Source organism: Vulpes vulpes, chromosome 10, assembly GCF_048418805.1.
Source record: "Vulpes vulpes isolate BD-2025 chromosome 10, VulVul3, whole genome shotgun sequence".
Taxonomy (NCBI): Eukaryota; Metazoa; Chordata; class Mammalia; order Carnivora; family Canidae; genus Vulpes; species Vulpes vulpes.
This window is the reverse complement of record NC_132789.1, coordinates 93,889,160-93,910,774: the sequence shown is the minus strand read 5'-3', so window position 1 is coordinate 93,910,774 and position 21,615 is coordinate 93,889,160. Positions and strand designations below refer to the sequence as shown.

Here is a 21,615-nt window from a genome sequence, read left to right as displayed (position 1 = left end):
AGAATTTAGTCTCTTTTAAAATAAGACAAAATAGTGACAAAAAAAGATAATCAAGACCCGTGTTAATACAATGAAAAAATAAATCAGGAAGATACTAGTTTTTCTTTATGTGTTTAAAGCCCTCTAACTCTGTAATTATTGTTATATAAAAAGAATTATTTCTGTACTTACAATCAATAAAAATCTTAAATGTATGTTTTAAAAGGCCTTATATAGTTTAACATTACTTGATAGAAGTATAATATTAAGAAAAATACCAAAATCCTTCCAAATTCATAAACTGAAGGGAAGAAAATCCCTTGGGCATTATATAGTAGATCATCTTAAGTGACTCTAATATCAAAAATGATGTAATATATAACTGGAATGGACTGTACTGGAAATGTTCTAGGTTACTATAAAGGAAAACAGTAAGTAATTTAAGTTCTACCTTTCCTTGGAGAACTTTGTGGAGAAGTGGGAGGAGAAGAAAGCTGTGAGGATGCATTTGATATAGTATCCTCTGCTTGTTTTTTATGACGCTCCAGACTTCCTTCTTCAGACAAAGAAAGAATTTTCTTTAAAGCTTGTGGAGAGTTTATGCCTATGAAAGAAAGAAGTATGTACTTTCAAGACTAAAAAGAAATAACATCAATAACTAAAGCCTTTTTGTAAAATTTAATATTACATTCATAATCTCAGCAGTCTTTGTACTCATCATGGTATAAACAGAAAGCTTACAGAAGGCACACGACACCCGTAATGAGGTTTCTGATTGCTATCTGCTGGAGTACTAGAAGTGGACTGTTTTTGGTATTTTACTTCAGCTTCTACATCTTAAAGTAATCACCATCTTTATTCAACGATATGTTAAACTATGAAGAATAAACACAATTTGAAAATATTAGAATTTAGGGTGAAAGTGATACAGGTAAGAATATTTATTATTAGAATTCAAGTTTAAGTACTTTGGTGAACTCACAACGGGTGTTTTGGTACTGTTGGATATATGAGCTCAGGAGAAGTGGGAATGACGGGAGAAAACAAACAAGCCAAGAGCTAAACAGAAGTAGTAGGAAAAGTTAATAAAAGCATTCTTAGGAATTCCATACAATTAATATTTGATCAAATAAGTAGATAAGAGAAGGCAGTGCCCTGTGTCACAGAAATCAAGAGAGATGATTTTCAGAAGGGAGTGATCCAGTGCCAAGTGTAGGATCAAGTAAGGTGAGGGTAGAAGGAAAAGGATTACCTATACCACTATAAGGTGATTTTCCCCAAAAAAATTATTTTTAGAAATGAGGCGGTCACATTAAAATATTTTACAAAGCCTCTATTATTCCTATGAGACATTCTCAATTGCCTTACTTTAAACAAAAAAGAGATACTTGGAAAGGCATGATAGCCTGACACGATCTCGATCAATGCTAGCTTAAATATTCTTAGAGTTAAGAGAATCCTTTAAGAAGGAGGCAGTAAAATTTAACAAAGATTTAATCCTTCATTTTGCTTCATGTAAGCATTTGATCTTGTTTTAATACAATTTTTTAAAGACCACTTTTATTTATTTTTAATATTTTATTTATTTATTTATTCATGAGTGAGAGAGAGAGAGAGGCAGAGACACAGGCGGAGGGAGAAGCAGGCTCCTCGCAAGGCGCCCGCAGGACTCGATTCCAGGACCTCGGGATCATGCCCTGAGGCGAAGGTAGATGCTCAACCAGTGAGCCACCCAAGCGTCCCTAAAGACCACTTTTAAAGCAATATTTTATTTACATGTATAGATGCTAATATAACAAAGATGCATGAAAATGTTAGTTACACTACAGCTATATGAATAAATAGTTTGGATTTGGGAAAGAATTCTGAGGCCAGCATTATACACAGATTCAAAAAGTGCTTTATACTCAGGCACACCTACACATCTGGCTACTAGGCTATATTTAACTAAACGAAAGACTGATAAACTTCCTTATAAGAAGTTCTATGTAAAAGAGAAGATAGAAGTCAGGTTGCAGGGGATTTAGTAATATATAAATATCAATATGATAGTGGACAAATAAATATGTAACTCAGCTTTTTTGTGATAGAGAGAGCAATACAGATATATCAAAGGGGAAAATGGCAAGTAAAGGTATTCTGCTGTCACTCTCCACAAACGGCATACTTGCTGATGAGGAAGAAAGGGCCAAAGATAGAGTATGAAGGACCTACTCTAAGACTCTTGCCCTCCTCATGTACAGGTTGTAACTGGGCAGGAACTACATCGGTGCCCAAGTACCAATTTTATCTAAGAAAAACTCTGTAAGTTTTTTTCTTCAATTTCTTCCCTTTTATTGTTTCCTTTCACATACATGTATAAAAAAGAACTGATACATTTTATGAAATATAATTTTGCTGTCCCATTTATATAAAGGAACTAAACTTGCAGATATATTTTAGTGGGAAAGATGAAGCATGATTTGGCTCCTTAACATTCAGGAAGTAACTACATTTCCCCCTCAAGTTACAAGAATCAATGATTCAAAAATAAGGATTCACTTCCAGACAAATCATTTCACTTAAAAATATTCTACCTAAATTCTAACAATTCCTTGATCATGAAGCCAAACTGGTGTAAATAATGTATATGAACAAAGTAACGTCTGTACTCATTAAAAAATTAATAAAAGCAAAATTTTCCCATTTTACACTCCCCCACCACCACGACAAAGAGCAAGATTAAATGAGAGACTCTATAACATAAACAGTCCCTTCCACTGGAAGAGTTAATCTCAAAGGGGGGGATATGATTTTAATCACCTACCAAAAGGTGGGAGATCCTTTACAGGTACTTTCTTTCGTGAAGGATAAAGGGATACAGCAGGAACCTGCAGGCCTTGGTTGATCTTATGTTGGGGCTGTGGCTGCGGGGGCGGCGGCTGGGCTTGTGCTTTCTGTTGTGACCCTGCCCTTGGAGCCACTGGGGACGTCTCAGACTTGACAGGCTTTTTGTCACCAGGATTCTTAGGCACTGTTAATCGTTTGATTTGAAAACAAGAAATTTCAGAGGTTAGTAACTATATACAAGAGTTTCTGCACTTTAGAACACTAAAAATGTATATCTTATCTTTTTTCCTATCGCCTGTATAAAAACAGAAATGGGAGTGGGTAAGAACTCACCTACAGACCACAAAGGCATCACAGGACAAAGATATTTACTTTATGAAACTAGCTCTTAAATGATGATTACACTATCCAATACTACCACATTAAAATAAAAGTAGAAAAATATGGAGAGTTCACACGTTATATGTATATAAAAAGCACAAGTAAATGATAAAAGCTACAACAGGAAGATTGTTAGGAATTACTTTTCAAAATGGAGTCCAAAATTCCTTGACATTCATGAGCTTAGTTTTTAGTTAATAAGTGGTATTAATCATCTTTTTACTATCAAATTCTCTCTCTAATGGGTAGAATGGTCTATGTTAGCTATTAGTAACCAATACTGCTTGAATATTATACTGAGTATATAATTCCATGGCATACAGAAGGAAAACCAATTTAGCATGATCAGGAAATGCTGTACGTATTTGAAAAACCAACTCAATGACAGATCTACTTCCTCCATTGTACACACAAAGATGCTAAGGGTTAGGCAGCTCAGTTAACTTGCCTGGGGTGATGACACTGCTATTTTGAGGAACAAACAGAATTTGAATTCAAACCAGTCTGACTCCAGAAAACAAACTCTTCACCATGACACACAGTGTTTTCATAGTGTCCTGGGAAAATCTAATGCCTTGAATCTTCTCAAATCATCTTACACTTAAAGTCTATAAAAAGTATCTTCAAACCTGCCCATAAAAGACCCAAAAGTGTCCTAGGTGGAAAATGCATCTACCTTACACGAATGCAGATCCAAGTAAACAGAAAACTGCCCCCACTTCTAGCCTGGCCAGATTTTTAAAGGCTGGAAGCTACACACTAGGATGAGTTGTGGTTTGCCGTGTAGCAGGATTGCTGCTTGCTGCTTATGTGGTAGGTGAACTTACTGCTGGGTGCTGTCCAGGCTGAGAGCGTAAAAAGGCAGCCAGCACGCCTAGGGACAGGTCCCTCTGAGAAGGTCGGCTCCTCCCCCCTCTCAGGTTACCTGTCAATCTGGAAGTATCTTTTATGACAAAAAGGGGATGCAACCAAGATGGCAGGCACCGTAAGTTTCCGGCATCATTCTCTCCACACTAACCTAGCTGGACACATGGTCTAGTCCAGGACAGTACTGCACGGAATTGACAGTAGCATTCAGGGGAAAGGCCAGTATGTCCCCAGGATGCTATTGACCACGCTGTACTGAGCCCTATTTGTCACGGCCCATGTATGGCACTGCCCAGGAAACCAATCTGCATTCCAGTCAGATTTGTAGCCACTTAAAGGAAAAACTCACATGTGTTGGTTGCTGGCTCACACTGCAGGGATAATGTCTGAAGACTCTCCTCATCCATTTCTAGCTCCAAATTGGACAGGTACTGCTTCACTTTTCGAGCCATTTGGGCATCTTCATAAAGCTTTTTGGCATTGAGAAAGGAACTACGACGTACCCGCTTTTTATGACCACCTGTCTGAGCAACGTCTAGCACTGTTGCATTTGTACTACCCTGGCTGAGAGACCTGGAAGATGAAAAGGTAGATATGCAGCTCACTCTAGCATGGGATTGTGTTAGCTATCTGAAACATAACAAGACTTACACAGGTATTTTATGTTCAAAAGATCACATGCCTCATTCTGGTAAGTAAACTGTTACAGAGAAATATAGACTAATATAGATTAAATTTTTTTAAGTTAAAAAAGAATTATACACACATACATACAAACATATATATATGTTTGGCACCTGCTGCTACTAGTCGAACTAGGAAATTCTGCTTTTCTTATCTATAGAGCGTTCAAGGCAGTTCTTTCAGAGAAGCCAGCAAATAACAATGATTATATATAAAAGCTCATGCAATACACAGTTAAAATCATTGAGATTTACATTAAATTTACTTCTCTTAAAGAGGATGCTTTAAATACATTTAAATAAAATTAGCTACACTGTTCACAATCATTTCCTTATTCCTTGAGTTAAATGTAATGCATGTTTAAAGTAATATGGGTCAATCTGTTAATAAAATGATCATGCAAATGTGTAAACATATATATACAGAACTAGCACATGAATTGTTAAGAATTATGTTTAAAAAGTACTGGTTTATAGGATGAAAATAGTAGTTAGTTGAGCTATAAAAAATTTAGTTTTAACACGTAGGGGCACTTTTTATATTATGTTAAGTATCTGTGCGATAGTATTTATATTGCACAGTTTTTCCTTTTAACATTCTTCCTCCCCTACTTCGCATTAGGCTTTCTCCATTTCAAAGCACACAAATTATATTAAAATAAGATCTTTTTGAAAGTTCCAAAGTATGCCTGGCCAGTTCCCCAGAACAATCATCAGTCATTTCACGGCTGTCATGGATCATGACCTCAAAAGCAAAAGCCCCAACAGATTAAACTTGAAGTCAGTTTGCCAACTGAAATTCTGCTAGAGCAAGAGGGTTAAGAAAAAATGCAAAGCATCAGAAAATATAGTAGGTAAGAAAACAATGCAATGAGCAGAATAAGAATTGTGTGTGGGCTTGCAAGGTCTCCACCACTTACCCCAAACTCCTCCACTTCTTCTTCCTGTAAGTGAGAGCCATGGAGATTGAAGCATGGGTGTAGAGAGAGAGACAGAAAGATCACAAGCTCAGAAAGAAAGGACTAGACTTCTGGATAAGCAGTACTAGAAGCTCACAAACATTAAACTGTATAATCATCCCGTACACGCAACTTTACTGGCAATATTCTTCTGGCTCAAAAGACAGACATATTTAAATTTTTTATTCTAAAAACTCCTCTCCTTTACTAGATTAATCATTTTTGACTATACTGACAACTAATCCATTGTATAGATATTGAGACAATATTGTTTCGGTTCTTTGCATATTTTGGTTCATACTATCAGTTACGAGTTTTAGCTCCACAAATCAGTGTTCTGACAAATAAGGAATAGTTCTGCCCCATGCCAAGGGAAAAATTTCTGCAGGACAAGCTGTTTTTACTGACAGTCAAAAGTATACCTGATGCAGAATAAGATATTTACTTCAAATTATAGCTCAATGGGGATTCTCAGCATGACCTAATAAAATTTCTACTGTGCTACAAATATAAATATTCAAAAGTTTCTCATTTATTAGGAAGCTGTAAACCCACACTTCTCTAAGCCCACATGTTCTACTGAAGTTGACACACTTACCGAGTTCTGAACATGAGGGCAGGGTCCATGTTAACTGAAGCCATTCGGCCAACATGACGAATTTCTTTTGCGATCATCCTTAGCTTCTCAAAATTGACTAACCCATCGACTTTTGAGTCATTTCCTATAATTGGCAAAGAAGGAAAAGGGGATCACATCATATTCATTTATTCTGTGTTTCCACAAGTAAAGACAGAGAAATCTATTTTATACTTACCTTCATGAAGGAATGTGAGATCCTTCTTGATAACTGGGAATAGGGGGATTATGGGAGGCTGCAGGTTCTGACTATTGAGGACATTGCGATATTTTGCCATGTTTCTGGAAGGATCAAACAGGTCCTGGAGATCTTGAAACAGCTTTTCATATTTATTGGGAAGTTTTTCCCAGGTGGTCCGTAGTCTTGCCACTGGTGCCAAGTTTAGGCCACTGAAAGGACAAAAAAGAAAAGTGACATAAAGTCAAGTTACTCATTATTATCAATGAAGAAAGTAAAACAGCATATTTAGTAACACATAACTCTGTGTTTATGCTGCATATCAATTCACAGAATTCATAAGAAATATTAATAATTCTGGGTAATGAGAACTGAAGATAGAAGCAGGGTCAGGGCCAAGGGTTATTACTCTTCTTCCCTTTATACCTTTCTAGTCTGGGTTTATTATGAACCAAACAACTAGAATGTGAAGTGTCATAAGGGTAGCATTTTGTTTTGCAGCTTTGTCTCCATACATAGAGAAGCACTTGGCACATAGCAGGCATTTGATAAAACAGACTATCTTGTGGTAATAAAATAAAAGTCATAATGAGTATGATCAAACTCCTAGTGAGAGAAAATGACTAATAATCACCATGAATATCAATTTTCCTAATAGTTTCACTTTATATTTTTTTCCATCCTCAATATAAGCACTTAAAGGGGAAGAAAATGAACATTTACTGGACATCAGCTTTGTGCTAGCTGATAGAACTCCATATACGTAATACCATTTAGTCTATTCGATCACTCTTTGGGGCATAGTTATTTTACAGAGAAAAACTGATGTTCAGAGAGATTTTAATAAGTTGTTCAAAGTCACAGAAATTAAAAAAATAACGAATATAGCTTTTCTGGGCTCTACATGTAGTTTACAGGAGATTTTAAATTAAGAATGATTGGATTTAGAGGAAAAGAATGGTTCAATATGATTCAATTAAAAACCACTACACTGGGATGCCTGGGGGGCTCAGCGGTTGAGTGTCTGCCCTCGGCTCAGGGTGTGATGTGGTCTGGGGATGGAGTCCCACATCGGGCTCCCTGTGCGGAGCCTGCTTCTCCCTCCGTCTATGTCTCTGCCTCTTTCTCTTTGTCTCTCATGAATAAATAAAATCTTAAAAAAAAAAAACAAAACCTACTACACTTACACAAATTATATGATGTTCCTGGATTTATATATAGAGAGATATATACATATATTTAGATATATATGATAAATGACAATTTACCATATGTCTATAAGATTTTACTTACTTGAGAGAGAGAGAAAGCACGAGCAGGGAGGTGGGGGCAGGGGCGGGGGAGAAGCAGGCTCCCTGCTGAGCAGGGCGCCCAATGTGGGGACTCAATCCCAGGAGATCATATGTTCTTACCTGATGATTGCAAACATGGAGTTAAAATTCTTGCATTCCCTGCAGTGCAGTGCTATCTTGATGAAATGCTTAATGATCTTCATCCTCTTCAGCTGGTTTGTCTCTCTCAGAATTTCAGATGCTACCCAAAATGTTTCTTGGTTAATTACTTCTTCAAATTTCTTCAGGTTGGCACAGCTGGTTTTGGATTTGAGTTTAAATAAATCATCTATATATTCGGTGGGTTCAATGTTACGGAAGAGTTCAAAGTTTCGCATAGAGAGCTGTGTGGCAACTTCAACAGTACTGAGCTGCAACAGGGAGATTTGACTCTCCCTCAGCAGCTCCTGAGCGTCTTCATCTGAACAAAGAGTTTCTGTCTCCATGTTGTTTTTCAAGTAGTACCTGCAGAACACAGAATTCAAAGCCTAAGCAGCAATCTCATGACATTACTTGAAAGCATCATCCTGTTTTGGAAATAACATTGACAAGAACGCTCAGTTGGATGATGCAAGAATTCTTCTAAGGACAGAGAAGGTAGCTGGGCCTCGTCACCAGCGCACAGGATCACCTAGCCAGAGGCCGCTGATGGAAGCTAACCAATCACACGGCATTTCACTTGTACCAGTTGTAATGCATTTTTCTCCTGTCCTTCCCTGCTTTCTAGATTATCTGTTTTTGCTAAAAAGTGACAGAAAAGAGCTAAATTTCATATTTCAGTTTAAATAAGAAAATAGGATTCTACCCTAAGACCCAGCAATTGCACTGCTGGATTTACTCCAAAGATAGAGATGCAGTGAAACGCTGAGACACCTGCACCCCAATGTTCACAGCAGCAATGTCCACAATAGCCAAACTGTGGAAGGAGCCTCGGTGTCCTTCGACAGACGAATGGACAAAAAAGATGTATATGTATACTGTGGAATATCACTCAGACATCAGAAAGGATGAATACCTAATATTTACTTCGACGTGGATGGAACTGGAGGGTATTATGCCAAGTGAAGTAAGTCAGTTGGAGAAAGACAATTATCATATCGTTTCACTCATATGTGGAACATAAGAAATAATGAAAGGGACCATAAGGGAAGTGAGGGAAACCAAGTGGGGAAAAATTAGAGAGGAAGACAAACCATGAGAGACTCCTAACTCTGGGAAACAAAGAGTTGCAGAAGGGGAAGTGGGTGGGGTGATGGGGTAACTGGGTGATGGACACTAAGGAAGGCACATGATAAGATGAACACTGGGTGTTACTCTATATGTTGGCAAATTTAATTTAAATAAAATATTTTTTAAATAAATAAAAAAATAGGCTCTAAGGAAGGCAACGAGAGAGATCAGACACAGGTCATCACCCTATTTTCCCAGAGAGAATCTGTGACTATTGATGGGTCCAAATTGGATTAATCCAAGTTTACCTATTTATTTAAATACCAAAGAAACCTATAAGCTGTTCCCTCTATTTGATCCTGTGAGTACAACAATCCTAAAACAGATTTTTTAATATTAAATACCTGATTTTCACAAAAACCTTACAAGTAAGTGGGGCAGGTATTATTATCAGATGAGGAAAAAGAGACTCCCAAAATTAATGATAGTTAATTTCAGTGACAGAGACGAGAACTTATTAGTACTCCTTTCTCTTTGTAAATAACTTGTTGAAAATCGAATCCAGATGTTTGCCCTGTGTTTTTTTTTTTGGGGGGGGGGGGGGGGGTTTGGTTTGTAGACAGATGGTTTTCCTAGGCCAAATTCCATAAAGATAGAAACAGAATGAACGCAGTGGGAGTCCTGCCAAACTGGCCTTTTGCATATTTCACCAAAGCAACCAGGACAGGAAACACATACCTTGAGTCCTTCACATTCACAGATGTAACATTCCCAGTTTTCATTACTGATAAAGCCCATGACATGTATTCATCTATAATTTTCTTGAATGTGAGTCATGAATCTGCACCTCAGTGGAGATCTGTAGAACTCCATCATGGTTACAGATATACATATATCAATGTACATTCAAATGGTCATGAGAAAAAATGATCTCCTGAAACAACACTATCTGCTAGTGTCAGGGTTGGAAATAAAACAGTAGTGAAGAAAAGCATGAAAGTTATAGTTGATAGCAAGAAAAGTGAAGTTTTGAATGAATTAAATTAGATTTAGATATACGTTATGGAAAAGTCAAGTACGATAAAACACTCCATCTGGCAAGAAAGAAAGAAAAAAAATTTGATTTATAGAACTACCTAATACTCCATCAGTGTAGAATCTGGTTACTAAATAAGAGCCAAAACTTTTAATTTTCACTAATCTGTGGTGTGAGGATACAAATTACACATATCAAGGAAATTAATATTCAAGAGTCTCACAAAACCAGGTACAATGTTTTCTTGCAAGTAATATATGATATATGCAATCATGCAGCAGGAGACAAAGCTCTGAAGCAACTCAAAGTTTAGTCCTTGAGCGAGGTATTTTTCATCGTGTACTGCACAATAACAGACACCATTAGCTAACCACGTGGTCATATATATCTTTATCTACCAAATGAAGCTCTAGGAAAGTAAGGCAGGCAGGAGCAATTGACACTAGAATGTTATTGAAAAATGTGTTTGTGAATGCACATATACAAGAAGAGCATCAGGCTTACTCTGTGGCTTTACATTAGGCACCCAGTGCTGTTCTGGAGGCCAGTGTCCTAAAGGGCAAGTCTAAGAAGTGACTCCCTGTGCCCTGTGCCCTGACAGGCCGTAACAACACAGAGGGCACAGTGCCCTGCTTTGCAAAAGGTTCTTAAGAGATCCTCGTGAGGGTCAACAAGCTGCTGGCTAAATTTACTTTGATACAGCAATTCTCTGAGAATGAGAATATACTTCTTTCTAGTTTCCTTAAATCATTTCAAAACCCTTTCAAAGTATTTATCTCTTAGACTTTGGTGTGAGTTTGAAGATAAGTTAAAGAAACAATAGAATAGATATTGTATACCTTCCACTCAGTTGTATTCTATCAGCAAGTTTGGAAAGCTGATCCGGAAGCCGTCTTTGTTTGATGACACCCTCAGGTGTGACCGAGACCTCGCACAGCGAATATTGATCCGGGGTGGCAGTCACAGCAAACTCCCTGATGGCCTGAATGACTACTTCCTTCGCTGTGGTGTCCTTACTGATCATGATGTATCGGCTTTGCTGATCAGCCTTAAAAACCCTTAACACTTGATCTGGCAAGTCTGGGGGGGAAAAAAAAGCCGTATGTTAATAAAAAGGATTTTAGTGAATGGTAATATAATTTTTTTTAAATTTTATTTTATTATTAATTATTAATTTTTATTTATTTATGATAGTCACACACAGAGAGAGGCAGAGATACAGGCAGAGGGAGAAGCAGGCTCCATGCACCGGGAGCCTGATGTGGGATTCGATCCCAGGTCTCCAGGATCGCGCCCCGGGCCAAAGGCAGGCGCTAAACTGCTGCGCCACCCAGGGATCCCTGAATGGTAATATAATTAAGTAAGTATCTGAAAAGCCTCCTCAGAAAAGATAACACTGAACTTGCATCTCTCCCTTATTATAATCCTTCTTTAAAGATTCTAGAAGTCACTACTGGGTATTTATCCCAAAGATACAAATGTAGTGATCAGAAGGGACACCTGCACCCCAATGTTCACAACGGCAGGTCCACAATAGCCAGACTCTGGAAAGAGCCCAGATGTCCATCCACAGATGATGGGTAAGAAGATGTGGTCTATCCGTACAAGGGACTATTGTACTAAGGAGGGCACGTGATGTACTGAGCACTGGGTATTATATAAGATTGATGAATCACTGACCCCCGCCTCTGAAACCAGTAATACATTGTATGTTAATTAACTGAATTTAAATCTAAACAAAAAAGATTCTGGCAGACAACATACTGATTTACTATATGAACACATTTTTCCCTGTAGATAACTGGTCCACAAATATAAACACAATAGTATACAACAGCAGCAATAAGATCGTCAGGTTTTAACACATCCAGAAAAAAAAAAAAAAAAAGATTGTCGGGTTGGTAGCAACAAATGAAAAATGTGAATCTAAAGTTTGTCTTTCTAATATTGAAAATCCCACTGGGACGCCTGGGTGGCTCAGTGGTGGAGCATCTGCCTTCAGCTCAGGGCCTGATCCTGGAGACCCAGGATCGAGTCCCACACCGGGCTCCCTGCATGGAGCCTTGCTTCTCCCTCTGCCTGTGTCTCTGCCTCTCTCCTCCTGTGTCTCTCGTGAATGAATAAATAAAATCTTTAAAAAAAAAAAATCCCATTAATCTAAACTAAAATATTCCTTTTACTCTAATATGACCTAATAATAATCTGCACGGTATGTGTCATCTTCATTTTATGAAAGAGAAGACAAGTTCAGAGAGATTAATTTGCCCATGACCATACCAAACTAGTCTGAAGAATAAAAAAGAACTGATTACAATTGTGTCAGACTTAGGGTTCATTCTCGCTTTCTGCATTTGACATATTCCATGCCAAACCAAGAGCATACAAGCATTACCATTACATCAGAAGAAACAGAAAATAGATTACTACGAGAAAACAAAAATGGCATGGGTGGTGCTCACCAGGAGTAGCACTGAAGTCCAGAATGCGATGATGTGACTGTAATAAATCAGGATTACTGGATGACAAGGTTCCACTGACAGGCAGGGCAGTTGGGATGTGCTTCGTCTGTCTTAATCCCACTATACTGTCATCTTGAGACTGACCAATCCCAATATCACTGGACAAAGAGGAAAAAATTAGAAAATCAATGATCCACAAGTAAAAAGGTTATAACTCATCAATATGTAATAGATGCAGACCATAAATAAACCATATTTCTTAAGACTTGCAGTTCATTTAAAAGTACCATTAAAATTTTTGGCTGAATGTCGGGCTCCCGGCATTGAGCCTGCTTCTCCCTCTGCCTGTGTCTCTGCCTCTCTCTCTCTCTCTCTGTCTATCATGAATAAATAAATAAAGTCTTTAAAAATAAATAAATAAATACAATTTTTGGTTGAAAATTGCAATGGCAACTACTACTGCTTAAGTGTATCTAACTCAACTTACCCTGCTGTTTCTTAAGCATATGTTACTCTAAACTTGTGTTTTTCATGAGTCAAGGCATAACAAATACTAGTAATCTTGTCAGTATATTCAAGAAAAAATAAGCTCTAGTTACTATTGGAAACAGATTTAAGAAAAAGCACATTGACAAGAGTGCACTTAGTCTCAATTGATGATTTATGCATCAGAATGATAAATTATTTTATAATCTGATCTTTAAAAACTGAAAAAATGGAGTAAAATGAACAGAAGAAAACAAATCCAAACTATTCTAATTTCATTCTCTAACGTTTCAGAGAAGTAAAATGAAATTACTAAGGAATCAGATGTAAAGAAACCCTTACACAGACACTATTTCTTATTTATACAAAGCATAAAAAAGCAGTGATGCAGGGTGATATTTCTGAGCTTCTTTGACCCACTTTTAATTCTCTAGTCAAAATTTCTAGTTTATACATTTAAAGTTCCCAGAGAAATACTACTTATTATTGCAAATACTACTTATTATTGCTACAAACTTAGTTCCATTTGTAAAAAGTCTGTTACTGTGGACAATTCTTAAAATATGATTTAATAACATATAAAAATTATTTCTAGAATTTAAAGGTCAACTGTTTCCAAAACAAAATATTAAAATTGAAATAATAAGCTGGGACACACTCAAAATAACTAGGTCATAAGCAAATGCTTATAGTTCTAACTAATTTCTAGAAATACCTTAAAATGAGGAGAAGGAAGACCGTACTAAGGTTGAGTGTCCAAAGTGTCATAAATAAAATTCACATATTTAGCATCAGTTAGGTTTTCAGACATCAGCGCTTAATCACAGTACCCACTATGGCTATGATTAAAAAAAAAAAAAATCTAGCTGCATTCTTTATTTTGAGGGGGGAGAGTGGAAATTCTAAAGTTAAATAAGGACAAGATTTTTCTTTTAAAGTCAACACAGAAATTAAAGAGTTTAGTGTAAATTCCTCCAAATTCATAGGTAAGTTTTGACAAAATTCAATTTCAACTTAAGCACATATAGGCATGCATATAACGGTAAGAGATATTAATGTTCCATGAAACATTAAAACTTGCAAATTATCAGTAAAATTTCATTTTTCAACCATATAAATCACCTCTGCCCAAAATCTCAGATGTCATCCATGACAGGAAACAACTACTATGAGCTCAGGCCAAAGATACAGCCAAATGGACCACTGCTACCACAAATGGCTAAAAATGCTAGAGCTATCTTCTTAAGAAGTGTTCCTCAGCAACATTTTAACACCTAAAATAAAGCTCTAATTCTTGCCTATATCTCTGTTACCCACAGACATGAGGCTACTCCCGACTGGAACTACTTTATATTTAAGACTTAATTCAGAAATGTCCCTCTCTGAGCACATCCCCTTATTGTTCAATCTCTCCAACTCTCATTATTACTAAAACTGCTTTTTGGCCTTTGTTGATTCTACAGCTCGTTGACTTATTCTCTCTTTTCTCAGGATTCATCAGTCTCTCTCTACTTACCTTACAACCAGATCTGAATCCTATAATCATCCTCTCACCTCCCCCTTCCACCCCCCCACCCCCGTTCACATTTCTCCACCATACCTATCCCTCCCAACTTGCCACCAACCAGCATCTTAGCTTCTGTAATACTGATGGTGTTTGCAGAGGAGGGGATGTGGGAGGGAATCAGTATATCTAGAAGATTTGTCTAATTGACTAGTTTCATGGCTTTGTTAAAATAAAAATCTTTGTGAACACATGCTGATTCCTAGGAGAGCAAAGTTTAAGTAGTAATTAGTACATCATACCATATAATAGATCCTACAGTTTACTAAGCCTTCTTTTAAATATATTTTTTTCATTTCAATTTTTACATATATGAATTATTTCAAATAATTTTCACAAAAAAATACTTAAAGGGGGCATACATGTTCTTAAATACAAATTAAATGTTTCCTCAGAGTTTTAAAATCAATACATCTTATTATCTTTTCTTTTCCCTTCTCTAACTTTTGAATATCTTTTTAAATACACATAGAATAAAATTATACATAGTATTCTCATATTGTGTTCCTTGCCAACATCCTGTACTGTGGATGGCTTATATCCCAGTTCTTACGTGTCACTTTTCTATTAATACTTGCCAGGGTCATGCTGACTTTTATTTGACTTTTTTTTTAAGGTTCATATTTAACTCATGGTCAAATGAGACTGTAGATTTTTTTTTATCGTGCTGCTAATCTACATTTAAGTAATTTATTTTTTTCTTGCCCATTTAAAGTAAATTTTTAACTCTAGAATGATCACTTTAAAAATAAATTTCTATTTTCTGTAATGCTAATAGGCCTAATCCATTGCTTATTAGAAACTTACTCAATATAAAAATACTCTCAAGTCAATAAATAAAACCATCATACTTATTGCTTATCCTTACGACTCTGTTATAGAAGCCTTTTTAGCTGATACAAACCCACTAATCCACTAATCCTTATAGTTCACTGGGGACAACATGGGTTTGACACTCCCAACAATATTATATTTTGGGCCGTGTCTATCTAATCTATGGATAAAAATTATCAAATTATCAAAGAAAAATAACCTAAATGTTTTGAACTTCTCTCATATCACTGTAATTCCAGGAATATAAAATAAATGCATTTGGTGTATCCATGTTATTTATTTATTTATAATTTATTTGAGAGATAGCAAGTGTACTGGGTGCACCAAACCCAGGACCGAGGCCACAACCTGAGCCAAAATCAAGAGTCAGACACTTAAACAACTGAACCACCTAGGGATCCCACAACCATGTTATTTAACATTAAAAAAAAAAAAAAAAAAAAAAAAAGGCTAACAAACAAGACTTAAAAAGTGTGAGACCTACAACTTTGTCTAGTCTGAGCTCCTGGCATAAATGAACAGCCAAGAACAGATTCAAGAATACACCTGACATTCTGACTGTAGAGCTCACTGAGAGAAGGAAAGGAGTTCTGTGCTTGGTTGCTGATATCTTCACAAAAATTAAATAACTGAAAACAGAGAAAGGGAAAAAGAAAATGGCAAGGATGAACAGTAGCAACCAGAAAAAGCAATGATTTGGTGGTCAAAGAGCAGATACTGATGGTTGAGAAGATATTCCAGAAAGAAATATTTTCACAAAAAAATAAAGGAGGCATACATGTTCTTAAATACAAATGAAAGGTTTCCTCAGAGTTTTCACAAGAAGAAAAGATAATAAGATGTATTGATTTTAAAACTCTGAGGAAACATTTTCACACATTTCACAAAAGAAAAGATAATTTTCACAAAGAAAAACTAGCAAAAACCAGTCTAAACCATGGGTGAAACAGTAGCAAACACATATTCTTATTTTCTTTAGTTCAATGATTAAAAAAAAAAGAAAAAGAAAAAAGTTTCAATGAGGAAGTGTTAAACTATCTCTAATGAAGCTTGGGTTGGGCAAGTAAGTAGCAAATACACAAGATTAAAATCAACTTGGTTATTTAATATTGTCTCTAAGATAGTTCAGAATGTCCTGAGCTTCTAGAAAAGCTTAGAACATTTTTTAGACTCAAGTGTAAACATTTTATCACTACCTTTGCATATCATTTTAACACAATAAAATAATGTGTACAGAAAGTTTACACAGACACTTACTTATATGGTTTCTGTGGCAAGATACTGATCCGAGTCTTGTCGAGTATCTTTTTTAGCTTGTTCCTTCCTCCAACAGTATTGGCTTTACTTTTTTTATTTACTTTTTCAAGTCCTATCACCTGTTCTACATCTACAGCAAGATCTGGAATGGAGTAGCGACTGGCCTTTTTGATGTCTCCAATTTTAGGGAGGTGAGGGGCACCATTTCTTTTCTCTTCTGACAATCTTGTTAGAAGTTCTTTAAATACTAAAATGGAAAGAAACACACATGCACACACAAACCATTATAAGATATCTAAGCAATGCAAAGGAAATTGTTGAACTTGGAAACAGATGAGAAGTAGACACTTCAGCTATCAAAACTGAAATCCTACTAAAAAACACCACTCCAATGAATGAGTGACACCAAGAATCTGCTTTGTTTTGTTGCTTTCTCACTTCCATTCAGAATAAGATTCAGAAAATACAGTAGTATTTACAGGCATTTAACATAATAGATGTTTAAAACATTTATCTATAGATAAATCTATAGGTATTTATACATACTAGATGCTTAAACATTTATCAATAAAAATTTTTATGGTCCACAAGTTAGTAGATTTTGATTTAGAACTAATTATATACTTACATAATTAGTATCTCTATATAAGCATTTACTATAAATATTTTGATTCTTATATTTGAAATATTACTTACAAAAATGACTTTTTTCATGATTAAGACCTAAATGTGGGAAAAAAAGATCAAAAGGATAAAAATGAAAGTATGTAAAACTACTCACCAAATAAATTGGTTTTCACAGTGATCGATAAGTGTGTGTTATTCCTAAGAATTTCCATGGCTTTTGACAGCTGAATATTTTCAAAGTTTTGACCATTTACTTCTAATATCTAAAAATAAAATTATGAAATTTACTTTAGTATCCCAATTGATTGAAGGAAAAAAGACACCAATATTCACCCTTAAGTTTAGATTTAGAAATATCATACCTGATCCCCTCGTTTCAAGCCTGCTTCAGTTGCTTTGCTACCTGAATCTACACTGTCAACAAAGATTCCAAATCCCTTCTCTGAGCCACCAAGTAAGATAAAAGGCAAAGGAGCTTCTCGAGATGGTTTTGTTAACGTCATCAATCTTCTTTTTGCTTTAGCTGCACATGCAATATTTAACAGCCTTAGATGTCCACCCATTTTCTATAAAAGTTCAGAAAGAATGGTTTCAAAAATAGGCTGAATTAAATGAACTTAAAATTGATGACTTTTTAAAAATCACAAATATTACCTCTCTTTCCAGGTTATTTTCAAATTCTTCTAGAAATCGAGTCATTGCAGGATCTCCTTCAAAGTCATTGAAGTGATTATTCACCCACAATAATACTACCCGTGTAACCTGAAAAATCAATTGTTTTATTTTTTTCAGTGCTAAAAATTTGTGAATAGAGTCATTTCAAGAAAGATACTCAACAGACAATTTATTTAATAACAATGGACAATAAACAACAAAACTCCTCATGGCAAGGATTTCATTCATAAGAAAATGACCTTCTGAAGATATGTATATACATATACACACACACATATATATATATATAAAATGAATAGAGGCTTTTTGTTGTTTTGCCAAGAAGGGTTTTGAATCTGTGAAGGAGGTACGTATATCTTGTTTATTACTCTCAAAACATATTTGAAACTGGTCACAATAAAAACAAAGCTATAATAAAACCAAAATAAATTAAAAGAAGACAGAAACTAAAAAATAACAGCTGAGGGCAAAATAGACAAAATGAATGAATAGTATCAGGCCTAGAAAGATTTACAAGGGAATAAGTTGTAAAAGGAAGGAGCTACGGGGATCCCTGGGTGGCTCAGCGGTTTGGCGCCTGCCTTTGGCCCAGGGCGCGATCCTGGAGACCCGGGATCGAATCCCACGTCAGGCTCTCGGTGCATGGAGCCTGCTTCTCCCTCTGCCTGTGTCTCTGCCTCTCTCTCTCTCTGTGACTATCATAAATAAATAAAAAATTAAAAAAAAAAAAAAGGAAGGAGCTAGTTGCGAGTTATTAGGAATTACATCTTACTTGCTAACATTAAGATTTAAGGGGCTTTTAACATCTACGATTTTTCAGGAAAAATCAGTAGCCTTCTTACACTGCACACTTTCTTTACACAGAGCCCTATACCTCCTTTATCTAGACACACAGTCCTAGAATATTTGTGCTGTACCCAGCAGGAAGTGTGTGACATTCATTAGATTCTAAGTTCCACGTGGACAGCTTTACCTGTTATGTTCTAAGGACATCCTTAAAACTTATTACAATGCCTGGCATTGAGTGAATTCTCAACAAAATTTTACTAGCTGGGGATGTCCCATCTGGGTGGCTCAGTTGGTTAAGCACCTGATTCTTGATTCTGGCTCAAGTTATAATCTCAGGGTCATGAGATCAAGCCCTGTATGGAGCTCAGTGCTGAGCATGGGACCTGCTTAACACCCCCCCCCCCACTCTTCTTCCTACTCCTGCACTCTCATTAAAAAATATACACATATATTTATATATTTATTTATATATTATATAAATATATTTATATATTTTTACATATATTATATAAATATATATTTTTTTACTAAACAAAGTGAGTATAACTGTGATTTTAAATATAAAAGTACTTGTTTTATTTATGAGTTTAGTTTTCTAAATTCTAAATAACAACATAAAAGAATTTCCCATAGAATTGTTTTTGAGCTTTTTAAACCTCTAATCACACCATCTAACTTTTTTTTTTTTTTTAAAGATTTTATTTATTTATTCATGAGAGACACACAAGAGAGAGAGGCAGAAACACAGGCAGAGGGAGAAGCAGGCTCCCTGCAGGGAGCCTGATGTGGGACTCGATCCCAGGACTCCAGGATCACACCCTCGGCCAAGGCAGGCACTTCACTGCTAAGCCACCCAGGTGTCCCAAACCATCTAACTTTTTAATTAAAGTGAGAAAATTAAGCATGGTATTCTTCTAGCAGTAGAGAAACAAAGGTGATGGTATATTGTTAATTTTTTTAAAAAAAGATTTTATTTATTTGTGAGAGAGAGAGCATGAGTTAGGGGCCAGAGGGAGAGGGAGAAACAGACTGCCTGCTGAACAGGGAACGATCCCAGAACCCTGGAATCATGACCTGAGCGGAAGGCACTTAACTAACTGAGCCACCCAGGTACTCTTAAGTTAATTTCTCTTAAAGATATTATTTTTAAGTAATCTCTACACACAACATGGGGCTTGAACTTATAACCCCAAGATCATGAGCCGCATGATCTTCTGACTGAGCCAGCCAGGCACTTTGGTATATAATTAATTTTTAACTACAGTTAAAATACTCTTATAGTTAATATACACTAAAGAATCAAGTTTTGATATTCATATTAATTTCTGGTCATTGCCCATTTTTCAAACTTAGCAAACCCAGAAGATCGTCTCCCTTAAAACTATATCTAACACAAACCTTTTCATAAAATTATAATTTTGCAGCTGAGAAGCCAACTTAAAAGTCTTACTAGCCTATTATAGGTTAGAAAGCCAAGATTCATAAATCATAACAAATACTACCAACTACCACCACCAACAAACAACTTCTAAGATGTATTATGTGTTAAGATGTTTTAAGTGAATTGAGTCAGGCCGACAAAAAGAACTTTACTTCTATTATTCATGTTCACAATAACCCTTGAAGGTTGTTGATTATTCATTTTACAAGTAAATAAGTGATGGTCAGGAGGGTCAGATGGCACACAGAGTACATGGCATAGTTAATACTCAAACTAAGTTCTGACAACTGGAGAGCTTGGCTGAGCTCTTCTAGGCTAATACTGTCAGAATCTGAAATGAAAAGCATCGCTGTCCAAATGATTTTTCTAAGGCCACAGAGCTAGGTAGTGGCAGGACCAACAGGAGAACTTGGGGGCTTTCCACTGTCGGTCTCCTGTTCTGGATCTTCCTATCTGTCTTCCCAAGTCTGTCTCATGTAAATCAGACTGTCACATGGGAAGGAGAAATGAGTACAGGCTATGATTAACTCTCACACCTCACAAGAGTATATAGTTTATCATCCAATCTGGATTTGACGGAGCTCTCAAGAGCTGCTAAAGGAGTCTGTTTAGAATTATATTACTGGGGGGCCTACCAACCAGCAATGCTTACAATAAAATGCTGCTCTGGTGCCAATTTAAAAACTTAACTTTCATCTAGGATACACTGACCATTTGCCCAAGTAGAGAATGCAGATTTCAGTGGAACTCAGGAGTTTGGAGATTTTGTCATTTTTGGAGGTTAAAAAGTACATTCTCTTATTCCATTAAAAACATTTGAACATAACTGGTGTGACAACTATTAAAATATCTTTAAGTTTATATCTGAATATTTCACATTTAAAAGCCAAACTAGAATATATTCTCCAACCTTATCCCTGAGGCTCGGGTCATTAAACCACTCCAATAACTTTTTGCCCACTTCCATTGGGCTAGAAAGAAAAGTCCTATAGGTCAACAGGAAGTCCTCTATGAATGTTGGATCCACCACCGAATGCTCTTCCACCAAATGCATTGTTAATCTTTCTGAGGTGCCCTGTAACAAATAAAAGGTTTAATCACTCTCCTGCAGGAATGTCATCTACATGGTACTTTATATTTATTTATTTATTCATTCATTCATTCATTCATTCATTCATTCATTTATTAATTACATGGTACTTTAATTCCAAATTTTCAACATAAGATGAACTGGATAGTTAATATATATTAACTCTAATATAATATTATAGTTTGTATAATATTTTGCAATATAATAATTTGTAAAACTCTGTTCCTCAGGAAGGATAAAGATTTTTTTAGCAACTGATAACTTTTAAGAGAAATTATACATAAAAATGTAGTGGGTGGAATCTTAAGTTGTCCTAACGGATACTACCAAAACAATCCTTTCC

The 21,615-nt window shown here is 36.0% G+C and overlaps 1 protein-coding gene across 40 annotated transcripts in view; it reads right to left on the bottom strand.

Moving 5' to 3' along the window:
- RAPGEF2 (Rap guanine nucleotide exchange factor 2) overlaps window positions 1-21,615 on the bottom strand; it is a 241,277-nt gene that overhangs the window by 8,291 nt on the left and 211,371 nt on the right. For 33 of the 40 annotated variants that reach the window (XM_072724949.1, XM_072724947.1, XM_072724938.1 and 30 more), the window contains 14 exons: window positions 21,093-21,257; window positions 17,932-18,039; window positions 17,640-17,843; window positions 17,432-17,540; window positions 16,651-16,897; window positions 12,510-12,667; window positions 10,890-11,130; window positions 7,926-8,309; window positions 6,514-6,725; window positions 6,297-6,420; window positions 5,660-5,683; window positions 4,406-4,629; window positions 2,786-2,992; window positions 431-583 (listed from right to left, as the gene is read on the bottom strand). In XM_072724949.1, the coding sequence (XP_072581050.1) occupies window positions 431-583; window positions 2,786-2,992; window positions 4,406-4,629; window positions 5,660-5,683; window positions 6,297-6,420; window positions 6,514-6,725; window positions 7,926-8,309; window positions 10,890-11,130; window positions 12,510-12,667; window positions 16,651-16,897; window positions 17,432-17,540; window positions 17,640-17,843; window positions 17,932-18,039; window positions 21,093-21,257 (2,560 nt within the window). The remainder of the gene's footprint in view (window positions 1-430; window positions 584-2,785; window positions 2,993-4,405; window positions 4,630-5,659; window positions 5,684-6,296; window positions 6,421-6,513; window positions 6,726-7,925; window positions 8,310-10,889; window positions 11,131-12,509; window positions 12,668-16,650; window positions 16,898-17,431; window positions 17,541-17,639; window positions 17,844-17,931; window positions 18,040-21,092; window positions 21,258-21,615) is intronic. The other 7 variants (XM_072724937.1, XM_072724940.1, XM_072724942.1 and 4 more) reach the window with 1 other exon arrangement.